At 36.2% G+C, this 24345-nt stretch overlaps 1 protein-coding gene across 6 annotated transcripts; it reads right to left on the bottom strand.

Annotated features, from left to right (window-relative positions):
• Nucleotides 1-1691: 1691 nt before the first annotated feature.
• On the bottom strand, nucleotides 1692-8264 carry LOC110628183 (BTB/POZ domain-containing protein NPY4). 6 transcript variants are annotated; one of them, XM_021774708.2, is made up of 5 exons: nucleotides 8127-8264; nucleotides 6106-6790; nucleotides 4725-4794; nucleotides 3019-4197; nucleotides 1692-2573 (listed from the first exon to the last, which is right to left on the bottom strand). In XM_021774708.2, the coding sequence occupies exons 2-5, from the start codon at nucleotides 6165-6167 to the stop codon at nucleotides 2004-2006; spliced, it is 1881 nt and encodes a 626-aa protein (XP_021630400.1). In that variant the 5' UTR covers nucleotides 6168-6790; nucleotides 8127-8264; the 3' UTR covers nucleotides 1692-2003. The 6 variants fall into 6 exon arrangements, with proteins under 6 accessions (XP_021630400.1, XP_021630398.1, XP_021630399.1 ...); XM_021774706.2 differs by having other exon boundaries at nucleotides 7419-8251; XM_021774707.2 differs by having other exon boundaries at nucleotides 7585-8251.
• Between the last annotated feature and the right edge of the window lie 16081 nt (nucleotides 8265-24345).

Raw genomic sequence — 24345 nt, 5'->3', positions numbered from 1 at the left:
TGGTTGTACAAGCCTTTCTTTCTATGAGTGGGATCGCGTATTGATTTATTATATTTTTGTCAAGTTACTCTATCTTATAGTCTTTTTTTTTTTTTTTTTTTTTCAGTTTCAGGCATTATAGTCGTACAAGCATTTCTTTTTATGAGTGGAACCGTGTATTGATTTATTAAATTCTTGTTACATGACTCTATTTTATGGTGATAGCTCATTATCTAATTTAGATAATTATTGTATAATATTAATTAATACTAATAATAATATTATATAAAAAAATTAGAAATTTAATGAAATGATTAGATATTTTTTTCTTAATTAATAATTTTTACTTTAAATTTATATATAAAATATTTTTAAAACTTATATGGTAATATTTTGTCGCTTGAGATTGTCTAATTCGAGTATGAATTAACTAAATAATTGGGTTTCGAATACCGAAAATTAGACTGAGCATATGAATGTGAAAGTGTTAGGCAGGTTTTGACTTGGGTTGTCACCATCATTACACGTTAACCCAACTTTAATCTGGTTAATTAAGTGTGAATTAGTCCAATTATTATGTTTCTTGGGAAATGATATGTCCCTAAAAAGAAGGGTTCCGCTTTCAAATCAAAAAAGATTAATCAAAAGCTTAGGTTTTGAATGGACAATGCTGTTTTTTTTTCCTTCTTACCATGAAAACTATGTGTGACTATGTGAGTGGTTTAGGTAAAAGGAAATAAGGAAACATGGTATGGTGTTAGAAAATATTAATTATACGGTCAAACATGGTCGGCTATCTGCTTCCTTTGTCTTTGCTATAGCAAGTCAGAATGTAAGTCAAAGAACAAAGTGGCCCATCTTTTTAACACCCCCTTTTATCACTAAAGTTTCTATCTTTCACTGAGGAATTGGCAATTGGGTTTTTTGTGCAAGAGAAATTGGAGTTGGGTAGTGTTTGGTTTGAGGGATTTGATTGTCTCAAGAAGGAAAAGAGAGAGAGAGAAAAAAACAAGGAATTTTGTTCTAAAAGAATCTTTTGAGGCAACCCACTTGATATATTGTTTTTTACCTTTGACAATTTGACTAAAAGGTTGGAGGAAAATATAGAAAATCGAGACCTACCCATATTGTCTAATGTTGTGTGGACCAATCTCAAGTACATTTAGGGTTTAAAATGTGATATAATTTATTAATTTGTTGTAACTTGATAGATATGAATTGGGTTTTTGGAATTGATTAATTTAGGGCATGCAGTGAATCAAGTCAAGGTCAAGTTTGTTTAGATTTGATTGTTAGGTTTGGTCCAACAAAAAGATGCCCTTGTTAACAAGTTCATGTGCTCTTATCCTCCAAGATTTTAATATTGGGAATAAAGCCATTATTGCTACTTGCTGCTTCTTCAAGATTTCTATACAATATCACAAAGTTGTTATATGTATCTGAATGCACAAGTTGAATTATATCATTGCATCTTATCTCTACAAAAAAAAAAAAAAAAAGATATTAGAGCTCAATTTAAAATACTCGTAGACTTAATCTGGTTGTAAATACACTGTAATGAATCATATCATATCAGCATATTCAGAAGACATAACAAGAAAGTCTGGAAAATGAGATAATTGAACTTCATAATTCGTTATGTTGTGCAATTTTCTCTGATCATACCATGCAAAGAGGTATTTGAAAAAAGTTAACCTTTCGAGTCCAGTTCAAAAGAGGAACTTGAGAATACATTTCCAATTATGGCACGATAAAATCTGGTCATTAGTTATCAGAGTTCATATCTTAATCAGTGAGGCTAATACAGGTAGCTCCTTTTCTATGCAGAACCAAAAATGGGTAGTGTAACATCCCAACAGAAATCAGTCCCCATTCCCCTCAACTTGTCTCTTTTGCATGAAAATTTCCAGCAGACAATCAGCTGGACAAAAGTCAGTTGGTTCTAATTTTTCAAATGGTCAAAGAAATGATAATTTTACAAACCAAGAGATGCATGATCTAGTTCCGCTTAGGCGTGTCCGCGACTACGATACAGAATGCCTCCTGCTTCTGGAAGGGGTGGATTTTGTTTCTTCTGCAGCAGCAGAACCAGAACCAGGACTCTCTGATGTATCAGAGCTGCTAAGCTCACCATTTCGTTCTTTGCTCGACCAGAGCTTTGAGAAGATTTTTGACATGATCATACCTTTCATTTTATTGGCGGCAACTTTTTCAGCATCATTTTTGGCCCCATCATTCAGATTTATATCGCTCCCACCTAGTCGTAGGGCGGCAAGTTCCCCTTTCAAAGCTTTTATATCTTCAGCAGTCGGCACAGCATCCCAGTCCTCTTCTGTGTTGGTAGTAGTGGACCTTGAGCTTCCATGAGATCCACCGGGGAGTAATGCCCTAATGGATCCTGGTAGTTCTGAGGTGCTGTTGCCGGCAGATGATGTTGCTTGCCTAACCTGCTCGAAGAAGAGGACCTGCACGACGACCCTCAAGGGAAGCCGCTCGTTTTGCACGGCATGCAGGCAGGCATCCACTGACAACTTCCTGCAATCCATCAATCTGCATATTCTCTTTCTCTCACTCTTACTGATCCCTGGGTGTTCCTGCAACAAGTCAGTTGTAACTATTAACCACCTGTGCACACTTTCCTTGTGAACCTAAACACAAAATTTATGCTTCACATAATTTAGATTAAGAAAAAGAGAAGAGAGGGAAATTAATATGTAAAAGTGTGAACCTAAAATACGATGAAATTATGACCACAGCACATATCTAGGCATACTACTAATAATAATACTTGACAAATCTTCTCTTATAAAACATATCCGAAATTTTCGAACACTGCAACAAATCTGCTTTTCAGAATAACCTAAACACAAATATAAAAATGATATTTGGTTCCTTATCATTGTAGCTTGGCATAAAAGGAACATAAATAGACGTGGAGAAAGGGCAATGAAAGTTGATGCATACATATAGTCCCAATAAAAAAATAATGTATTAATCATAGTTAAAGGTCAGTATGCTATAAAATGTTCAGGAATTTACCTTAAGATACATATCAATGGCACGGTAAAGTCCATCATGGGATGGTCTTGGGAAACGTGATACTGTTTCTGCAAGATTGACAAACTTTGAAACAGGGAGATTGGGATCTCGTGCAATTTCTGCAAGGTAGCCCTCAACCAACTTTGCTACCTGCATCTTGGAACCATCTGATCCTAACTTTGGGCTTCTACTCTCCTGGTACTCATTTTCCATGGGAAAATCAGTCTCAGCATTCTGTTCATTTGTCACAAACTCCTCTACTAAGCTTTGCACAATATCAACATTATACATTGCCGTTTCCCCAGATGGGGCTCGAATCAAAAGATCAGCCACTGTAGCATCTTCAAGCTGCTGGCCAATCCTTTTCATCAGTTCTTTCCTTTCCGTCTCTCCACATTCTAACAGAATAACTGCTCTTAACAACCTAAGCATAAAAGCACAAGGAATACTGCCTTTCTCTGTGGGCAGTAGCCACACGATTGCTTCTGCCAGTGATCTATACTTAGTGATGTCGACACTCTGTACTATACCCTTGCTAAAACCTGGCAATCTTCTCAAGGCATATGCATTCAAGGCTTCTCCAATTACATCACCAGAGACTCTTCCTTTCGTTTTGATTGTTGTAATTACCTTTCTGTATAAATCAATTTGAAGCTCACAGAGATCTTCCACCCACCAATCTTTTGGAACCATTTGGGATTTTCTCACACCGTTCCAGATGGGATCCTTCCCATTCTCAGATGGGAGCTTTCTCCTATTATAGGTGTATGACCACTCCACCTTGGAAGTATCAATGCAAGCCTTTGAAGCTATGGAATCCAGGCAATGGCTGACCAGCTTTAATTCCTCAGCCCATGGTAGAAGAGACTTTGTGGTTTGAAGAACAATAATTGAGTCTTTCCAACTACGGAAGATGCTCGAGTTAAGGAATACATCAATCTTGTAGATAAGGTTTCCTTTCTCAGCAGTTTCATACATTTCAAGGTACTCTGCTGCACATCTGGCTGCAACCACATTATATGCATTAAGAGTGACTGTCATACCATAACAGAATTTTGCACATATCTCAAAAGCAGCAGGTCCACCAGGAATATCATGGATGTGAATCTCATCACTGGTCTCATCATTTGCATTTGCTACCAGTTTCTGCAAACGTGCACTCTTGGACAACAGTGGAAACTGCAGAAATATTTTAGAAATTAGTACAATCAATCAAGAACTTCTGATAACAGAAATTCCACACAGATAACTGAATTGATAATATGTGATACTATGTGACGCATAGCTGTTCTGACTAATTAAGTATGTAGGCACACAGCTGCTCAGACTTATTTAGATACAATTGCTTCAGTCAAAAAAAGAGCAGGTAGGATCATCAATATAAGTTGTTAAGGTTAACCCGTTCACGAACCCAGTATGCAAGTGTAGTTAGTACTTTGGTAGAGTGAAACAGCCTAAGTAACTGGTGCATTTAACGAAAAAGAATCTGGCACTAATATCTTCTGTTTAATGTTAAAGGATGTGGGGACATAAGAAGGTTTTGAGTAGATCAATCATTAATACCAGAATGATCTGCATTTAATCCTAGCACCATTCGTGAATTTGAAACATTACTGCTGAGAGCTTATTCCTCTTGTCATATGCATGGTAATTGGTAAAATATTGCACAAGGTAGCAACCAGTTGTAGATCAAATAGAATTCCTACCTTATGCAAGTAAAATTTCACATCTCCAACATTAATTACAATGTCAGTTGCCAGCTCAGTTGCCACATACCTGGACACAGAAGTTCCTCCAGTCAGGTTACCAACAAACTCAATAAGTTTTACAAATGATACAGGATTACTTGATCTAACAAAGAAAGTATATTATTGAGATAGGTTACAATGAAATAATGAAGAAATTAGCATGGGAAATGTAAGTACATAAGAGAATTGCTCAAATGATATTATATAGTCTGAGGATAAAAATATTGTTAAAATAATTAGTATTTTCACCAGTCTTTGATATGAACCATTTGCTTGATTCACTTTTGAAGGATCTTTACATGTCTGGATAGCTGTTGGTGCTAAATAGGCATATCAGAAAGGTGAAACAAGCTAATGCTAGAGCTTAACATATAATAGGGAACATTTTATTCAAAGCAAAATAAATATTAGGCATTTATTCCTTGAATAATTCCTATCCAGCTAGTTAAATAACACTTATATTGGCTGCTGAACTTTAACACATGAAACCATAAACGAGTGCCTCTTTAGATAGCTATTAAGGAAATGATTAGGAAGAAATGGGCAATAATGTAAATTTCCAAGACAATAGTCTCTAAGTCATAGGAGGATTATTGTATCAAACCTCAAGGGGGAAAAGACTGATCTAAAATTATGTACATGAAAGCTATTTCTACAACAGTTTGGTCCCTCATTTGTTCAAATAAAAAAAAAAAAAACAATAAAAGAAGAGAGAAAATAGTTTCTCATTTAAGTTCAACTTTGAGCTGGATGCATTCACTGTGAGCATAGCTAGTTTATATATCCTTGGGCAAACAGGTATAGGGAAACTATTTCCTCTTCAACCCAATGAAGTGAAGGGGAACAGTTCTAGTTAACTCTGTAAAATCAAAGAGATAAATGGGGAACATCAGCATTCCTTTGACAAGAGAAATTTGGATCACAGAAGCACAGGATAATAATCAGACCATCACAGAAAGACAAACCAAACCCAGTAAGGGCACAACTTGCAATAATTTGTCTAAACAGTGTACCAAGATGCCAAGCTTGTATGATTAATTGAAAATGAGGACTTAGTTTCAGTGAAGAAAGACTGCCTTCAGATTACCAAATCAGTCTCCCTCTCTCTCTCTTTTCTTTTTAAACAATATTGCACATCCATACAAATAAAACAATAGTGAAATGTCACCAAGGCAAATGGAAACAATTCATGTGGGAAAGAACTAGACTAGTTTTGTCTAAAAAGAAAATCAGTTAAATATAAGGAGAGTTTCATTGATAGATTTGAACCCATTAGTGAGAGTTCCCAGATTTCACAATATAAAAATTAAAAGATGAGAAAAGAGGATCTAAGTCTCACCTAATATTGTCTCCATCCACCTGAAACGAATCAGGCTTGGATCCAAGTTTCATGAACTTCATTTCGCTAAATAAAGATCAGGTCGTCTACTTCCCTTCAAGATTCTAATTTCCAACTTGTACCAAACCCACAATTAGAGAAGCAAAACCACCAGGAAGGCTTCAGGGAAGAAGAAGAAAGGGAAACAAAAAAAAAACCCAGAAATGAGATTGAACTCCTGAACTTGACCAGCTGTTCAAGCCAAAGAAAATAGATGAAAGAAATCTTGATGATGAGTTTCTACAAAACAAGGCCAATGTGAGAAAGGGAGAAATGACTAAATGGGGAGGGTGTGATCTTTGACAAAGTGAAGTGAGTTTGCTTCCAAAATTGGTAACAGAGTCCGAGGACTCTGGATCAAGCAGGTTAACTAAGGAGACAATGCCTAAAAATTGTCTTAAAACATTTATATAAACAAAAGCATGAGAGACACCCCCACTTGCTTAAAACTGACACCACAGTCCTTATATCATTTGTTTATCCTCCTCTTTCTTGTTTTTGCTTTTCTTTATCAATAAATCTCACACACACACTACTAAGAAACCTTTACTTCTGGTCCACAAAACTTCAAGATCTGAACCCCAGAATGCAAATGTCTTTAAAAATCAAAATACCCTTCCAGCTCTTCAATTTAAGCAACATATACCTGCAACAAGAAAACAGCATATCTTGGTATCAGTCTAGGCAACCACCGAAAGGAAGGACAAGAAGCATCAATTTGGGGGTTTCTAAAAGAAAGATTGTACAAGAGAGCATTACTACCAACAAAGTTGTTCCAGAGTGGAGTTGAATAAGCGAGATTGCTAGAATCAAAGTCAAGAATTTGACACAGATATCAACTTAAGAACATGCTATATTCTTTAACCATAAAAGAGGTGAAAAGATAATAAATAAAAAGAGCAATAAGAATATCACTACAAGAGCTAAACACCACCCAAGAACATCTCTGCTAGTCATTTTACAACAAATGCAAGGATTTGAAAATATACCCAAATAAAAGAATCATCTCACATCAACAAATTGTTTTAGTTAGACTATTACCCAGTGAGAGACAGCTCTTATGCACAAAAAAGAATAAACAACTAGAGAAAACGAGAGTAGGTATTTTTGAAAAACATAAACGAATAAAGCCCAGGTCAAGTGAAGCAAAACAGTGGCAAATAATAGCAGTTTGATGGGAGAGCCATCAAATTCATGAATGAAAAGGAATTCAATTGTTTTTTCAAAAACAAACAAACCCAGCAAAAGAAAAGCATGAGAATCAAATACTGCACCTTGAAGATGTGTGCCTAGAAACGGCCCAAAAATGTCTGAAAGCAAAGGACCTTGTGTTTCTTACCAATTAGCCAAGTACCAAAATCAGAATCAAACAAGAATGGCAATGGGCACACAGAAGAAGAGAACAGAACACTACGTTCAATGCATGAGATGGCCTATTACCTGCAGGACAAAACCCAAAAGGAGTAACCCCACATACCACCAAATCCACCCAACAAGACCCAAAAATTTCCCATCAAAAATATGAGCTGTTCCTCATCTAATCTCTTGACAGCCACCACTGGCTACACACCCGCAAAAATCCAAATCTCAGAATGTTCCTCACCCTCGTCTCTCCTATCCTCCTTTGAATCAGCACCCCCGTCCCCGTCCCCACCACCACACTACCACCACCACCTAGCTCTCACTATAGACTCCACAAGAACCTTTAATTAACTAAAACTAGCTTATTTCACTTTGCAACAATGAAATAAAAACAACTTTTCTTTGTTTGGCTGTAGAAAGTAAAAGAGATAGGTTTCAATCAAAGAAGAGATCAGAACCCCAAAACCACGAGGCCCCCACTTCCCAGCTCACCATTTTCTTTCATTCTTCCTTCCCAAAGTTAAAAGATTTTGCTTTTAACTCTCTGGGTCTACTGCCAATCTGACATGCATGACTTTGGTGTTTCACTTCTCAAATACAAACTGACTTTAGCGAGTTACCTTGTGTTCTTAGATTTTAGCGAGCGAAAGAAACTAAGGAACAGCCTCTGTGCACCAGAAAACGACCCATCCATTCCCTTCTCTCGGACTTCGATGATAATGGCCTCCATCTCATCATCTTCTTATTTTTATTCAATTTTCATTCCACAAGGACTGCAAGGTAAAACTCCAAGACAGTGTTTTTTCTTTCTTTTTTTTTTTAAAAAAATTTTCCTCCTTTTGGTGCCATTTTTCCAATTCCTCATTATTTTTTTGGTACAGTTGCCATTATTAAATAAAATTTTCTCAATAGTTTAAATATCTCTTTTATTTTTTTTTGAATTAAAAAAATATTATATTAAATAAACTCCTTTTAGCTTATGATTAAATAATAAATTATTAAAAAAATAAATTATAAATTATTATTATTATTATTATATAATTTTGAGTAAATTGCTATGATGAAATCGGTAAGCAGCGTTAGAGAATAGAGCATCTCGATTTCAGGAGGAGACGTGAGAAAACTTGATTTTAAATATAAGTGTTATTTGTAGTTAGGGGTCAGCATTCGGTCGGTTCGGTTCAAAACCGAATCGAACCGAATAAATCGAAAATTGAAATTTTAGTTTTTATAAAAATCGAACCGAACCGATTTTGGTCAGAAATCGAATCGAACCGAACCGGTCTGATTCGGTTCGATTCGGTTCGGTTTGATCGGTTTCAATTTTTAATATTTTTTTAATTTTTTACACTTTATTTTTAGTATTTTAAAATTTAATTAAAATATTTTAATTTTAATATAATTTAATTTCTCTATATTATTGAAAAAATATATTATTATTCCTAATCGGTTCGGTTCGATTTTTTCGATTTTTTTCTGATCAAAACCGAACCGAACCGAAATGACTGAAATTTCTGAAATTTAAAATCGAACCGAAATATATAAAAAACCGAATCAAAATTTTAAATCAATTCGATTCGGTCAATTTTTTCAGTTTGAACCGGATTCTGCTCATAGTTATTTATTAAAATTTCCTTTCAAAGAGAAGGATGAATTACGATTTTATTGATGTTATAATTTTTCAGCTTTGAAACTACCGCAATATTAATAAGTTAAAATTGATTAATCTAAACTTTTATTATTTTAATTCTTTCGGTTTTTTAAGGTAAAAATAAAATTTATTTTTTTATTTTTTTAATATTTAATATAATATAATAATTATTTAAAAAAAAATTATGAGCTATTACTATATGATAGAATCACATAGTGTGATTAAGATAAATTGACATGTAATCGCATAAATCTTACTTAAAAAAAATCAAAATACTGTAATATTCGGTATTTCATCAAAACTCATCCTTGAGCTGGTTGAGTCTTACATGGAATAAAATTACCGTTTGCAGACATGATCTAACATATCTTTATTATACTTATAATCTCAGGATCACTTATTCACTAGCCGATACCGATCGAATTTCTATGAGATTCGATAACTAAGTCCATCTTCTAATAGTATAAAAGCAAATATACATAGAGGTCAATGTACATATTCTAATACATTCATTCTAAACTCAAAACAATTTATTACATTCGCCTATTCTAGCAATTTACTGACTTAAGAGTCGAAGTGGTTACCCATAGGCGCCAACCACCTCATTCTTTCATTTTTGCAGATTGATTAATCGCAGCTCAATTCCATTTTCAACCACATCATTTGGTTCCATTGATGGGCTCTCCGATGAATTGTTTCTGTTCATTTGGATTAAATCTGACTTCCTGAATCACTTTTCTCTAAAAAACACTTTTTCTTTATTCTTCAACTGGCTGAGAATGCATGAGCTGCTGCAAAGTCTGCTGCCAACAAAGGGGCTATCATCTCTTCTACCCCTAGCAATGGACAAAACACTCCATCCATGGTCAATGAGACAGAATTTAACAATCTAAATAATGAGCAGATACTCCAATATATTAAAAGGTTGCAGGCAACTCTCGAGCAATACAAAACTTGGGAGGATGCCTCATTGATGGCTTCCAGGATAAAGGAAGAGTCTTCCTTCGAGACCTTGAGAATTCGAACGGAAGCGATTCAAACATAATCCAAAGGAAAGGCCAAGTTGGAGGATGAGGAGTCGTTGGACGAGGCTCCAAAAGATGTCGAATGGAAGTTGGTCTGTGCTATACAAAGATACCAAAAGAAGCAGGAAGAAGACTATGGCCTGAACGATGCCTCACCCCTGTCAGAGGAAATCCTTACAAAGACCTTCCATACAAAATTCAAGCTGCATAGTTTGGATAAATACAATGGGACAGCAGACCCCATGAGCCATCTGGCTATCTTCAGAACAATGATGCAGCTTTAATACGTCAATGACGAGTGTTCCCATCCACACTCATAGGTTTGGCTCATAAATAGTATCAACGTCTGAGTTCAAGTTCCATTCAAAATTTTACTCAGTTTGCTATTATGTTTAAATCTAGATTTATCACCTACATACCTCCTAAAAAGCTCTCATCTGACTTGCAAAAGATTAGCCAAGGAGATGGTGAGCCTTTAAGGAGCTTCATCTCATGTTTCAATGCTGAAGCGATATAGATGAAAGAGTTAAATCATGAAATAACGTGCGAACGTTGAAGAAAAGAAACTCGCAATATCAAGTTTATGGACTCCTTAATCAAGAATCCAGTCGCTACTTATCCGCAGTTGATAAATAAAGCTCGGAAGTACACAAAACTAGGTGATGAGGTCCATGCATTGAAGGAAGATAAGAGGACGAGTCAAAATAAGACCCAAAAGCCAAAAAGGCAAGGGTATGAAGGAGACTGCAAGAATTATCCAGTGTCCCGAGGAAGGAACGACTGAGGTAAGTGCAAAAGTTACACACCATTGAATGACTCATGGACACATTTTAATGTGGATCAAGAAAAACAATAAGGAGGTCAGATGCCCTCCAAGATCAATCTTAAGAAAGCCGAAAAGCGAGATAGGACCAAGTACTCGTTTCCACGAAGATCACGAGCATGCAATAGAGGAATACTGACAACTAAAAGATGAAATCGAGAGATTGATAAGGGACGACACGCTTCGAAAGTTTGCCAAAAAAGACAAAGAGAAAAGGAGACTTGAGCCGGAGGTAAGAACTTCTAAAACTACCACTGATAATGAACCTATTAGGGTTATACATGTGATTGCAGGTAGCCCTAATGATGGCAAGGACAAGAACAAGTGTGTTATTGAGGACATATTGCCCGTAGAACAGGAGCTATGGGCAAAGCAAGAGATAAAGTTTGGACCTGCAGATAAGGTAATGAGGTTTTTTCTCAATAACCTGTTAGTCATCAGTATCCACTTAAATAGGTATAACGTAAAGTGGGTCTTGGTCGATACGGGTAGCTTCGTCAATCTCATTACTCTAGATGTTTTTAATAAGCAAGGTTTAGACAAGAATAACCTTGATAAGGTCTCTTACCTGTTAATGGGACTAGAGGACAAGATTGTGGCGGTACTGAGCACATTAATCTCCCTCTTATATTGGGTGATGAGAAGCACAAGCGGGAGTTGTATACAAAGTTCGTAGTGGTAGACATTCCACTCATCAACAATGTAATACTCAGTCACCCAATCTTAAACTGTCACGGAATAGTTATTAATATGGGTGCTATATGTTTAAAGCTGCCAGCTCTAAGAGTTGCTATTTGAGACAGCAAAAAATTAGCAACTCATCAACAATGTAATACTCAGTCACCCAATCTTAAACTGTCACGGAATAGTTATTAATATGGGTGCTATATGTTTAAAGCTGCCAGCTTTAAGAGTTGCTATTTGAGACAGCCAGAAATTAGCACATGAATGTTACAAGCACTCAACAAAAAGTCTCGGAAAGGCAACAGGTGTTGACCTGACTCTAATCACCCACAAGTTATCCATCAATGAGATAATAAAACCGGTATAGTAAAAGAAAAAAAATGCACTAGAAAGACAACAAGTAATTAAGTAGGAGATTAACACATTATTAAATGCAAGACTAATAAAAAAGATCCAGTATTCTATATGGCTTGCCAATATAGTACTGGTTAAGAAGGTAAATGGAAAATGGAGGATGTGCGTGAATTTCACTAACCTAAACAAGGCATGCCAAAAGACCACTATCCACTCCTGTCCATCGACAGGTTAGTAGGCTCTACTTTGAGCCACACAGTGGTTTCTTTCCTTGATGCCATTTCAAATTACTACCAAATCTTGATGGACCCTCACGATATAGAAAAAATTGCTTGCATCACCGATAAAGGGGCTTTTTTGTTACAAGGTGATGTCGTTTGGATTAAAGAATGCAGGGGGCGACCAACCAAAGGTTAGTGTCAAGCATTTTCAAAGACTTGGTGGAAACAACGGATGAAGTATATGTGGATGATATGGTTGTGAATGGGTGGGTCACATCTCTTGAACAGGCGGGTTACAACTCTTAGCCGATTTATATCATGCTTAGCTAGGATGTGCCTCACGTCCTTTAAAACCTTCAAAGGCAAAAATAAGTTTATGAGGGGGGAAAAGTACATGGAAGCATTTAAAAATTTAAAAATCTTTTTTTCATTTCCTCTTTTGCTAAGCTCACCCGTTGAAGGCGAGGTGTTATTTTTGTATCTATCTGTTACGCAAGAAACAGTGAGCTATGTGCTCGTATGAGAGGACAAGGGAGAGCAAAGCCCTGTCTACTATGCCAACCAAGTCTTGAAAGGAGCAGAGTTGAATCATCCCCCTCTCGAGAAGTTGGCCTTCGTGGTCCTAATGCCTACCATAAAACTGGATCCCTACTTTAAGTCGCATACCTTAGAGGTAAGGACAAACTATCCTCTACAAAAGGTGCTTCATAAGCTAACACTGTCAGGATGGTTGTCTACCTGGGTGGTGATGCTAGCAGCATACGACATCAGGTATGTCCTAAGAAACGCAATGAGAGCCCAGGCTATAGTTGATTTCATTAAAGAAATGACTCCACCCCTGGAGACTTCAGAACCGCCGGTTGAAGAATGGAAGGTTTGGGCAGATGGTGCCTATAGAGCTGGGGGTTCTCGAATCAGAATCCTTCTACAAAGTCAGATGGGAATAAAGCTCCGTTACGCAGCAAAGCTCACCTTCAACACCACAAACAACGTTGCTGAGTACGAGGCCATATTTATAGAACTAAAGATTACCGCGAAAATAAGTATACAAAAGTATGTTATTTTCAGCGACTCATAATTGGTCGTTAATCAATGTTAGGGGCTGTTTAAAGTTTGAGATCCTAATCTCATCAAATATGAAGAAAAAGTCCAATCCTTAATAACGAGGATCAAAGACAGGCAGGGCGACTGTAAACTTCACTAAGTAGCCAGAAGCGACAATGAAGAAGTTGATTAATTGGCAAAAATGGCAGCAGCAGGAGAGCAGCATTTGACTCAACCATTCTAGTTTGAAGAGCTACATACCCAGCAACCGATGAAAAAGAGTCTTTGCCCATTGAGGAAAGAAATTCATGGATGATGCTAGTTTACAGGTTCTTGACAAAGGATGAGTTGCCGACTAATGAACTTTCTGTCAAACAAGTAATAGAAGGTCTTATAAATATGCATTAATAAATGGTTGGTTGTACAGGAGGTCGTCAATGCAACTGTGGCTACGGTGTGTAATAGAGGATGATGACTAGAGTATCCTTAAAGATATCCATGAAGGATACTGCGAAAGCCATGAAGGAACTTAGACGATAGCCCGGAAGGCATTTAGGCAAGGATATTACTGGCCAAAAGTAATGCAGGATACAAAGGAACTTGTCCATAAGTGTCAGCAGTGTCAAGTATGTGCCAGCATTCCGTGAACTCTCGATGAGATGCAATCAGTAATCGAAAGCCCTTGACCCTTTTTTCAATGCGGGCTAAATATCCTTGTGTTTGGAATCTTATGAGCTTAAGATTGGATTGGCGTAGTGGAAAAAAAAATAAATTTAAGCCATAAGATCAAACAAGAGTCGATGTATGCAACAATGGCGTCAAAGGTGTAAGAGTTACCTTTGTTGAATCGTTTGCAAGACTAGACCAAAGCGAAATAAATCAAAATTACCTTTTTGATCTCCTCTCCATCAGCAAAACTTGACTAAGGGACTGCCTAATAGCGACTCCCCTCTATAATTTCACACACTGAAATTCTCGGCCAAAGAAAGTGTGCTAGCACCTTGAATGTTTGCCTCTTTCTTTCGGTATTGTGAATTCGGCTTAGGTCGAGGATTGGAGATTTGATCTCTTTCAATCCCTTAAGTTTTTAGGGCCAAAAAATTAAGAGCAAGTAGGAGAAAAATCTCTTCTTTTCTTTGAAAGATTCGACCAAAGAGAGGAGGTGGAAGAAGTGTGTTTTTCTTTCTCCTTTTACTCACCTCTATATAGCTACATCTTCAGAGTCCTATTAGGGTTTTACTTTCCCTTATTTTAGAAACTCTAATTCAGATAGGGGAGTGGAAAACCTGGAGAGAAAGTTTTGATTTAATTTGAATTCAAATCCAATTAGATATTAGCATTTAATTCAAAATAAACTTTCTTAAAATAAGCTCTAATCCTATTAGGGCTCTCTCTCCTTTAACTAATTAATTAAACTTTTTAATTAACTAATTATATCAGAATTTAAGCAATATTAAGTGGGCCTAAGAATGTGTGCAGAAATTCACCAGAGCAAATTGATAATGTTTTAAACAAAACACTTATTAATGGCCCGATAAGGAAAAGACCAAAGTACCCTTTGTCCAAATTTCATCGTGTGCGATCCTGTAGGACTATTCAATGTTGGTAATGGATTTTTAAGGTCCATAAATTATAATAGGTCTATAGAAAGGCATTATAATTATCCAAACTGAATAGTTATGAATTTGTTCAGAAAATCACCCTATTAGTAAACTAGTATAATCCTTAGCCATTAGATATCATGATTTGCATAAGGTATGGAACAAGTCATCCTTACTCATTGCTAAAGCATTTTCCTTGACCTATTAGTGATACTGAATCAATCATATAAAAATAACTCTTATCATACAACTTGGGTGTGGTCACACTCTTCTGAGTTTCACTAGTCAAGTGGCCGATGATATTTTCTCTTTCTTTGAGAGAAGAATCCCTTTACTTCTCTCATATTTCTTAGCATGAATCGTGGTATACCCAATCATACCCTTACTTGCCAACCTATTTATAGGCGCGCTAGGTGTAAGTCAAAGCATATGAGGACTCATTTAGGCATCCATAGAGATTTTCAGTCTAAGGACTTCTAATACAAATATCACTAAAGAGACACTTATGGGTTTCAACCATGTAGTATTCTCGTAAGTAGATTGTTTCCAAATACAACGTTTTTAATTTGTATTTATATTCTTTGATTGATATTTAATATCCTATGACCCATAAAATATGATCATCTCACAGAGACTATACTAGCCTTAGTTTAATATCAATCCCATGACAATGATTGACTAAGAAATTTTAGAATGTTTGACTCGCGGTTGTCGAAGCCGGTCAAAAATAACCTTCTTGGTTATCAATAATTTACAATTGCAGATAGTGGTGAAGGATCGAATCCACAGAGAATTGATTACCTATTTATTTTTCTCAACAAGACCAATAAAATAAACTGAAACAATGAGATAAACCAAAAATGAGATAAACTGAAAGCGGAATAAAAATAAATTGCAGTAAAAGTAAAATGGGGGGTTTGAGATTGATTGGATTAATAAACTACTAAAAATAATTAAAATAAGCGAATAATAAAATAAAAGAGAAATAAATAATAAGAAAGCTCTAGTTGAAATATTGGATCCACTTTAGTTGTTGGGATTGATCACAGACACTCTGTTCTTTTGGGTTGATTCAATAGATTAGTTATGGGATGGAGGACGCTTCTCACCACCATTATCTCTCCTTATGATTAAACCAATTAGGGAACGTCCTCTAATTAATTACTAATTAACAAATTGCCAAGGAACGTCCTTGGGTCTTAGGCATCAAAACAATTGTCAATTGCATTAAGAAATAGAGAGATTCAATCCTAACTACCCAAACGTATGGAGATAACGCTAGATCAAACAATTTCCTTGGGTTTTATCCCAAGTGTTCTCATGTAAGAATAACCCAAGCAATTACAGACTTAAATTATTCAAACTAACAAATAATTATTTTGCAATAAAAAATCAATGTAGATTTCAATAACAAAATAATATGAGAATTAAATATGAAATTGCATGAATATTGAATTCCCAAAATTAAACAATATTTGATCAAGTCTCACAACCCATTAAACAACTAAAGTTTCAACCAATATTCAACTAGATGAAAATAATTCAGCCACTCATGACTGAATTAAAAACAGAAAAATAAAAGAAAAAAGAAAAAGAAAAGAAAAAGAACCCGAAGGCGGTGGAGCTTGTGGAACTGCCGAATGAAGTGAAATTGTGAATTGTCTGGTAACCAAGAAGGTTATTTTTGACCGGCTTCGACAACCGCGAATCAAAAATTGGCGCCGTTGCCGGGTGACTCGCGGTTGTCGAAGCCGGTCAAAAATAACCTTTCTGGTTATCAACAATTTACAACTGCAGATAGTGGTGAAAGGATCGAATCCACAGGGAATTGAAGACTTACCTATTTTTCTTATCAAGGCCAATAAAATAAACTGAAACAAAAATAAACTGCAAAAGAAGAAAACTGAAAACGAGATAAACTGAAACGAGATAAACTGAAACGAGATAAAACTGAAATGAGATAAAACTGAAAGGAGATAAAACTGAAAGAGAAATAAACGGAAAGCAAAATAAACTAAAACGAGATAAAATTGAAACCAACTAAACTGTAAGTAAAATGGGGGGGTTTTGAGATTGATTTAATTAATCTAAAACTGAAAGCAATAAAAATAAGGCAAATAATAAAAATAAAGAGAAATAAATAATAAGAAAGATCTAGTTGAAGAGTTGGATCCACTTTAGTTGTTGGGATTGATCATTGACACTTAGTTTCCTTTGGGTTGATTCAATAGATTAGTTATGGAGATGGAAGACGCTTCTCACCACCATTATCTCTCCTTATGATTAAACCAATTAGGGAACGTCCTCTAAGTAATTACTAATTAACAAATTGCCAAGGAACGTCCTTGGGCCTTAGGCATCAAAACAATTGTCAATTGCATTAAGAAAGAGAGAGATCCAATCCTAGTTACCCAAACGTATGGTGACAACACTAGATCATGCAACTTCCTTAGTTTTTACACCAAGTGTTCTTATGTTTGAATAATCCAAGCAATTACGGACTTAAATCATCCAAACTAACATATTATTACTTTGCAATCAAGAATCAATGTAGATCTAAACAACAAAGCAATATTGAAATCAAGCATGAAATTGCATAAATATTGAACAACCAAAAGTTAAACAATATTTGATCAAGTCTCCCAATCCATAAAACAACTAAAGCATCACCTAATCTTCAACTAGAATAAAAGATTTCAGCCTCTCATGGCTGAAACAAAACCAAAAATAAAAGAAAAGAAGAAAGGTAGAAGAAGAGATGCGAATTTCGTAGGTGTCTCCCAAGGGGAGTGTAAAAGACATGTAGAGGCTCCTTATGTGGCTTTTTATAGTTGAAAAGTGTTGTCCAAGGTCATACTTACTTCCCAAGAGGAATTTTCTGCCCAAGTTATGTCTGAAAAGGAAAGAATCGCGTTTTTCGGCTTCAAAAGGAAGGCTGCGCGCGAATGCTTTGCGGAAGGAAGTTGGTGCGCGCGGTTTGGTCTCAGAAAGGGAAAGAGACGCAGATTGTGCTTCCTAAATAAGTTTAGATGCTGAACTTACTTCCTAATTAGTGTAGAGGCTGCCCAAGATGCTGCCCAAGCTCAACTTGTTGCCCAAGTTGTTACAGAAAAGGAAGGTGGCGCGCAGATGGCTTTCAGAAGAGGAAAGCGCGCAGATTGTTTCTGAATAGGAAGGATGCACGAATTTTGATCTTCAAAGGGGAAGATATGCTGTTCATACATTCCTTTTTAGGTGGAGCCTCTTTTGAAATTTGAATGTTGAACGCAGAAGAGGAAGAGCATCTCTTTGAGATCTTGCTGCCTAAATAGGAAGATATGACTGCTGCAGTGTGTGTACATCTTTGAACAAGGAAAGAAAGATCTGCGATTTGAATTTCAAATAATCTTCTGACTGAACTTTCCTTGTTTGCTTTTGCTTCTGCACTTTCCTCATTTGAAAACTTTCCTTTTCTGGAAATTTTCCTTATTTGGAAACTTTCCTTTTTTGGCACTTTCCATATTTGGCACTTTTTGGCAGTTTTAAGAGCATTTTCTCCAGACTGTCTCTTTACAACTAATATCTGCAAAACATAATTAAAACCACAAAATTAAGCAGAAAAGATGTAAATAAACATCAAGAACATAATGATAAAATGGACTAAAATATGCTCTATCACCGGGGAATTGATTTAACTCATTTGTTTTTCTTTCAGGACCAGATCTGAGCATAAAAAAAAGGGAAATTCACCAAAGGCACAGTCACCATCGCAAATCTGAATCATGGCTGAGGTAAGTACATCTGTTCGCTGTTCTCAACTTTCTAAACTAATCTCTGCTGTGAGAATTTTTGTTATAGGCCAAGTTGAACAAGCCCAACCAATACCTCAAGGTTTCAATACTGATCTTTATGAGAAATTAAAGGCTTTGCAACGTTTCCAACACGAAGTGGATCAAATGGCCCAACAAGCACTTGCATTTGAAGGATCCTATGGTCAGCCAAGACATGATCCCTACCATAACACATACAATCCACATTGGGGAGACCATTCAAATTATGGCTATGCAAGGGACCAACAAGTACATGCATTTGAAGGATTCTATGAACAGCCAAGACATGATCCATACTATAACACATACAATCCAGGTTGGAGAGACTATCCAGACTTCAGTTATGCAGAGGCTAACAACTACCAGGATTATCAAAGATATCAAGCCCAACCAGAATCTCAAAGTTTCAATCTTGATGAGATTATGAAGACTTTACAAAGTATCCAACAGCAACAGGATCAATTGAACAAGTCATTGAATGCAACCATGTTAAGAAGAGAGGAAGAGCTTCAAGATGTATGGGATGATGATGAAAGTTGGCAAGTACAAGAACAAGTTGCTGAAGAGACCCAACCAGAAAACTGTTTGTCCCAACAAACTGGTCAAACAGAACCCGCTGAAAGTTTAGATATCATTGATTGTATGAGCCAAGAAAATTTTTATGTAGATCAAGATGATAAACTAAATGATGATCTTTACAGGGAAGAGAGCCAGAAAGAGCAAGAACTGAAAAAAACTGACTGTTGCATCCAAGAGGTGGACTGCAGCCAAGTACAGGATGAAGAAAATGCTGTTGCACCAACTCAGGAAGGACTTGCCCAATCTGAAGCCATGACCTTTCAGCCGCCGAACTCCACTATCTTTCGGCCGCCAGACCCTTCACCTCAGCTCTCATTGCAGACTGAAACCATCTCCAGCGCACCTCTTCAGCTTCCAACGCAGATTAGTCTTCCACCTCAGTTAGGTCCCATGCAGAAGGAGGAAACTGAAACTCCTTTCAGCCTTCCAATGCAAACAAATCTTGAACAGAAGGAGGCCCCTGGATCCAGTTCTGCCAAAAGCCTTGCGCAAGACAGTCCTGCGACACTTCCAGTTTTTATCTCATTTTTAAGTTTATTATTGTTCAGTTTATTTTCGGTCATAAAAAGAGAAATAACCAATCTTGTGCAGAAGGAGCAAACTGAAACCATGTCAGCCATAGAGCCAACGCAAACAGTCCATGCTCACAAGGAACAAATGGTAGTCCAATGGCCCAAACCAAAGGAGCATGCAAATCAATGCTTGCCCAAACCTCCAGATAAGGTAGAGTTTGTTTTGCCAGATTTTAGTATCAATTTGCAGCTACACAGAGAGAAATATGAATTGGAGTTCAAAGTGTTACCCAATCATCTCAAGAATGCAAACATGAGAGCTAGAGGCACTCCTCATCTGAAAGAGAAAAAGCTAATCATGTTACTTCATGAGTACATGGAAAAAGTAAGATGGGCCATGACCAAATCAAAAGGAGTACTACACTTTCTACTCAATACAGTTGGGACTCTCTTTTCTCCAAATTGTCCTTTTACACCATTTTCTACAAAATAATGTTAAAAGCAATAAATTAAGCAGAAATCATGTAAATATTTATTAATAATATTAATATACAATGGACTAATTTATGCTCTATCAATGTTATTCTTTAAAGTTCTAAGGTTTTACTACCAAGTGCTCATACTTGATATCTTGAACAGACCTAACATTCAAATTATTCAAGGATGTTTTATCAATTTAATATGCACAGTAATAAACAAAGTAATAAAACAAATGCCTCATTTTTATTTATTGTAGATAAAATGTCTTTACAATGTACATGGGACTAGGGCTTACACTAACAATCTCCCATTAGAACTAGTCCCAATCAGGCATAGCTCTAAGCCCGAATGTTCTAACATGACCCTCATATTTGTCTCTAGCTAACTGCTTAGTTAGAGGATCGGCTACATTGTCTCGACTTGCAATCTTGCTTTTCATGATGATCCTTTCTCCAATGATCTCTCGGATGAGATGGCACCTTCTAAGTATATGTTTGGATTTTTGGTATGACCAGAGCTCCTTAGCCTGTGCCATGGCCCCATTGTTATCACAAAACAGTTCTAATAGGATGCTTGGGAAAACTCCTAATCCTTTAATGAACTTTCTAATCCAAACAGCCTCTTTAGCAGCTTCACAAGCCGCAATATACTCAGACTCTATAGTAGAATCAGCGACAGTTTCTTTCTTTGAGCTCTTCCAGCTTACAGCACCTCCTTCGTAAGTACTTTAAGATCCCTTTAACAACAATCTAGTGTTTTACACCTAGGACTTGTTGATATCTACTTGTGATACTTAGTGCATGTACGACATCAAGTCGAGTACATAACATGACATACATGATAGATCCAATAGCAGATGCATATAGAATCTTACTCATATATTCTCTATCCTCTCTAGTAGAGGGACAATCCCCTTTATTAAGAGTTACTCCCTGTGATAAAGGTATATACCCTTTATTGGAGTCTAGCATACTGAACCTCTTTAGTACTTTGATTATGTACTTTTCTTGACTTAGTCCCAAGAGCTGGCACAATCTATCTCTATAGATCTTTATACCCAGTATAGTCTCGGCTTCTCCTAAGTCTTTTATTGAGAAAAATTTCCCTAACCATTGCTTAACACTTCACAATGTTGGGATGTCATTTTCAATGAGCAAGATGTCGTCTACTATAAGACTAGAAACACCACAATGCTCCCATTAGCCTTCTTGTACACACATGGCTCATCTTCATTCTTGAGGAAGCCAAACTCTGTTACTACTTCATCAGAATGAAGATTCCAACTTTGGGATGCTTGCTTCAATCCATAAATGGATCTTTAAAGCTTGCAAACCTTGTTAGGATTCTTTGAATTGACAAAACCCTCGGGTTGTGTCATATACACATCCTCAAGGAGGTTTCCATTAAGGAAAGCCGTTTTGACATCCATTTGCCATATCTCATAATCATGATATGTAGCTATGGCAAGTATAATCCTAATGGATTTGAGCATGACCACTGGTGAAAAAGTTTCATCATAGTCTATACCATGAGTTTCTTTGAAACCTTTTGCCACTGGTCTACCTTTAAAGATATTATCGGCCTTGAATTTATAAATCCATTTGCATTCAATTACCTTAGCACCTTCAGGTGGATCAACCAAAGTTTATACTTGATTATCGTACATTGATTGTATCTTAGATTTTATAGCTTTGAGCCATCTTTCTGAGTTAGGACTCTCAATAGCCTCTTGGTAGGTAACCGAATCATTTTGATCCACTAACTCTATAGTATTATCGTCAGTCATAAGAAAACTATATCTTATGGGCTTGTGGTGAATCCTACTAGACCTTCTTAGGTCTTGTGTAGTGGGCTTGGACTCCACAACTTGTTGTGAATCCGATTTCATTTCCAAACTATCCTGAATAAGAGTTTGTGGAACTTGAATTTCTTTAAGTTGCATGTTACTCCCACTGTTTTTCTTGAGAATAAATTTTCTTTCTAGAAAACAGCTTTTAGAATAACAAACACTTTATTTTCTTCGGGATTATAGAAATAATATCCTTTAATTTCTTTAGGATACCCCACAAACAAGTATTTTGAAGTTTTGGTGGATAGCTTATCCGATATTAATTTCTTAACATAAGCTTCGCAACCTAAATCTTCAGAAAAGTTATGTTGGGCTTTTTTCTAATCCATATTTCATATGGTGTCTTCTCAACTAATTTAGTTGGAGTTCTGTTTAGTAGGAATGCAGCTGTTTCAAGGGCAAAACCCTAGAAGGAAGTTAGAAGATCAGCTTGACTCATCATTGATCGAACATGATATCTAATAGAGTTCGATTCTCTTTTCGGACACAACATTTCATTGAGGTGTTCCTGGAGGGGTAAGTTGTGAAACTATTCCATACTCTTTTAGATGATTGTCAAACTCTTGGCTTAAGTATTTGCCACCTCGATTGGATTGAATGGCTTTTATACTTTTGCCAAGTTGGCTTTGCACTTTATTTTGAAACTTTTTGAACTTTTCAAAAGTCTCAGATTTGGGTTTCATCATATAGACATAGCCATACTGGCTAATGTCATCCGTGAACGTTATGAAGTAGCTAAAACCATCTCTAGTAGATGAGTTTAATGGTCCACATATGTCAGTATGTATTAGGTCTAATAACTCAGTTGCCCTTTCGCCTTTCTTGTTGAATGGGCTTTTAATCATCTTGCCATGTAGACAAGGTTCGCATGTGTCATATGATTCTAAACCAAATGATCCAAGAATCCCATCTTTATAGAGTCTTGATATGCATTTTTCATTCACGTGTCCTAAACGACAGTGCCAGAAGTAAGGTTTAACTCATTAGTCTTAACTCTTTTTGTATTTATGTTATAGATGGGCTCATTGCTTTCTAAGTTTAGGATATAAAGACCATTATATAACATGTCATTGCTATAAAAAATGTATTGACAATGAATTGAAATAATGTTATTCTGAATAATGAAATGAAATCCATCAATATCCAAACATGAAACTGAAATAATATTTCTGCTCATATCAGGAACAAAATAACAATTATTCAATGAAATAACAAGTCTAGAGGGTAAAGTAATAAGATAGTCTCCTATCTCCAAGGCAGCAACTCTTGCTCCATTTCCCACACAGAGGTTTACTTCTCCCTTTGCAAGCTCCCATCTATTTCTTAATCCCTTCACATTTGAATAAATGTGAGAACCACATTTGGTATCCAATACCCATGAGTTAGAAATAAAAAGATGATTGACTTCTATAATATTAATATAAATACCTAATGTGAAAGCCTTGTTCTTCCTCAACTCTTCCAGGTATAGAGGACAGTTCCTTTTTCAATGCCCAACATTGTTACAGTGGAAGCATGTGCTCTCTTCTTGTTTGAGCTTGTGCTTGGATGCCTTTTTCTCCTTGCCTTTGGACTTAGGCCCAGCTTTGTTATCCTTGGGCTTAGGTGGAACCTTTCCCTTACCTTTCCCCTTCTTGCTAATGCCCTTTTGAACCATATTACTTGCAGGTTCAACGGGCAATGGGTGATCTAATACATCTAACTTCTCTTGTTTGAGAATAATTCTTAAATTGCGAGACCAGTCAATGAAATTAGTTTCATTCAGTTTGTCCTTTTTAAGGACATATCACAGTGAAAATGTTTGATTATTGTTGGTCGTCATTGTTCAATCTACAAAGTTTAATTGAAACAAGATTTAGATAAGGACTTTAAACTATAATCCCACAATTCAAATTAATATCCCTTAAATAATTTGTTTGTTAGTGATTAAATTATGAACCAAGATCTATATTTCGCTTTGTCTTAGTCAAACTAAGTTTGCACACTTAAGACTAGGCTATTTAAGTAGGAACTCTTTCCAATCATATCCTATATGATTCTTAGTTTTAATGAGTTGACATTGTATGTCAGGAACATACCCATTTTAGATTGCCTAGGGCCAAGAGCAAATCTAACTACTCATGTTAAGTCTAAACCTACAATCGAGTGTTAAGCGTAATAATTATTCCAACACTTGCCTCACAAAGATAATCTAACGCACCTAGCTT

Source organism: Manihot esculenta, chromosome 12 (assembly GCF_001659605.2).
Source record: "Manihot esculenta cultivar AM560-2 chromosome 12, M.esculenta_v8, whole genome shotgun sequence".
Lineage (NCBI taxonomy): Eukaryota > Viridiplantae > Streptophyta > Magnoliopsida > Malpighiales > Euphorbiaceae > Manihot > Manihot esculenta.
Note: the sequence above shows the minus strand (reverse complement) of the source record. Positions and strands in the feature narration are given on the sequence as shown.

Excerpts from the sequence above, each read along its gene's own strand:
- LOC110628183 (XM_021774708.2), bottom strand. The coding sequence starts at position 6,167 with ATGAAGTTCATGAAACTTGGATCCAAGCCTGATTCGTTTCAGGTGGAT. Across the intron at positions 4,795-6,105 it reads GTGGATGGAGACAATATTAG|GTATGTGGCAACTGAGCTGG; the intron begins GTGAGACTTAGA and ends TTCTGTGTCCAG. Across the intron at positions 4,198-4,724 it reads TGAAATTTTACTTGCATAAG|TTTCCACTGTTGTCCAAGAG; the intron begins GTAGGAATTCTA and ends ATATTTCTGCAG.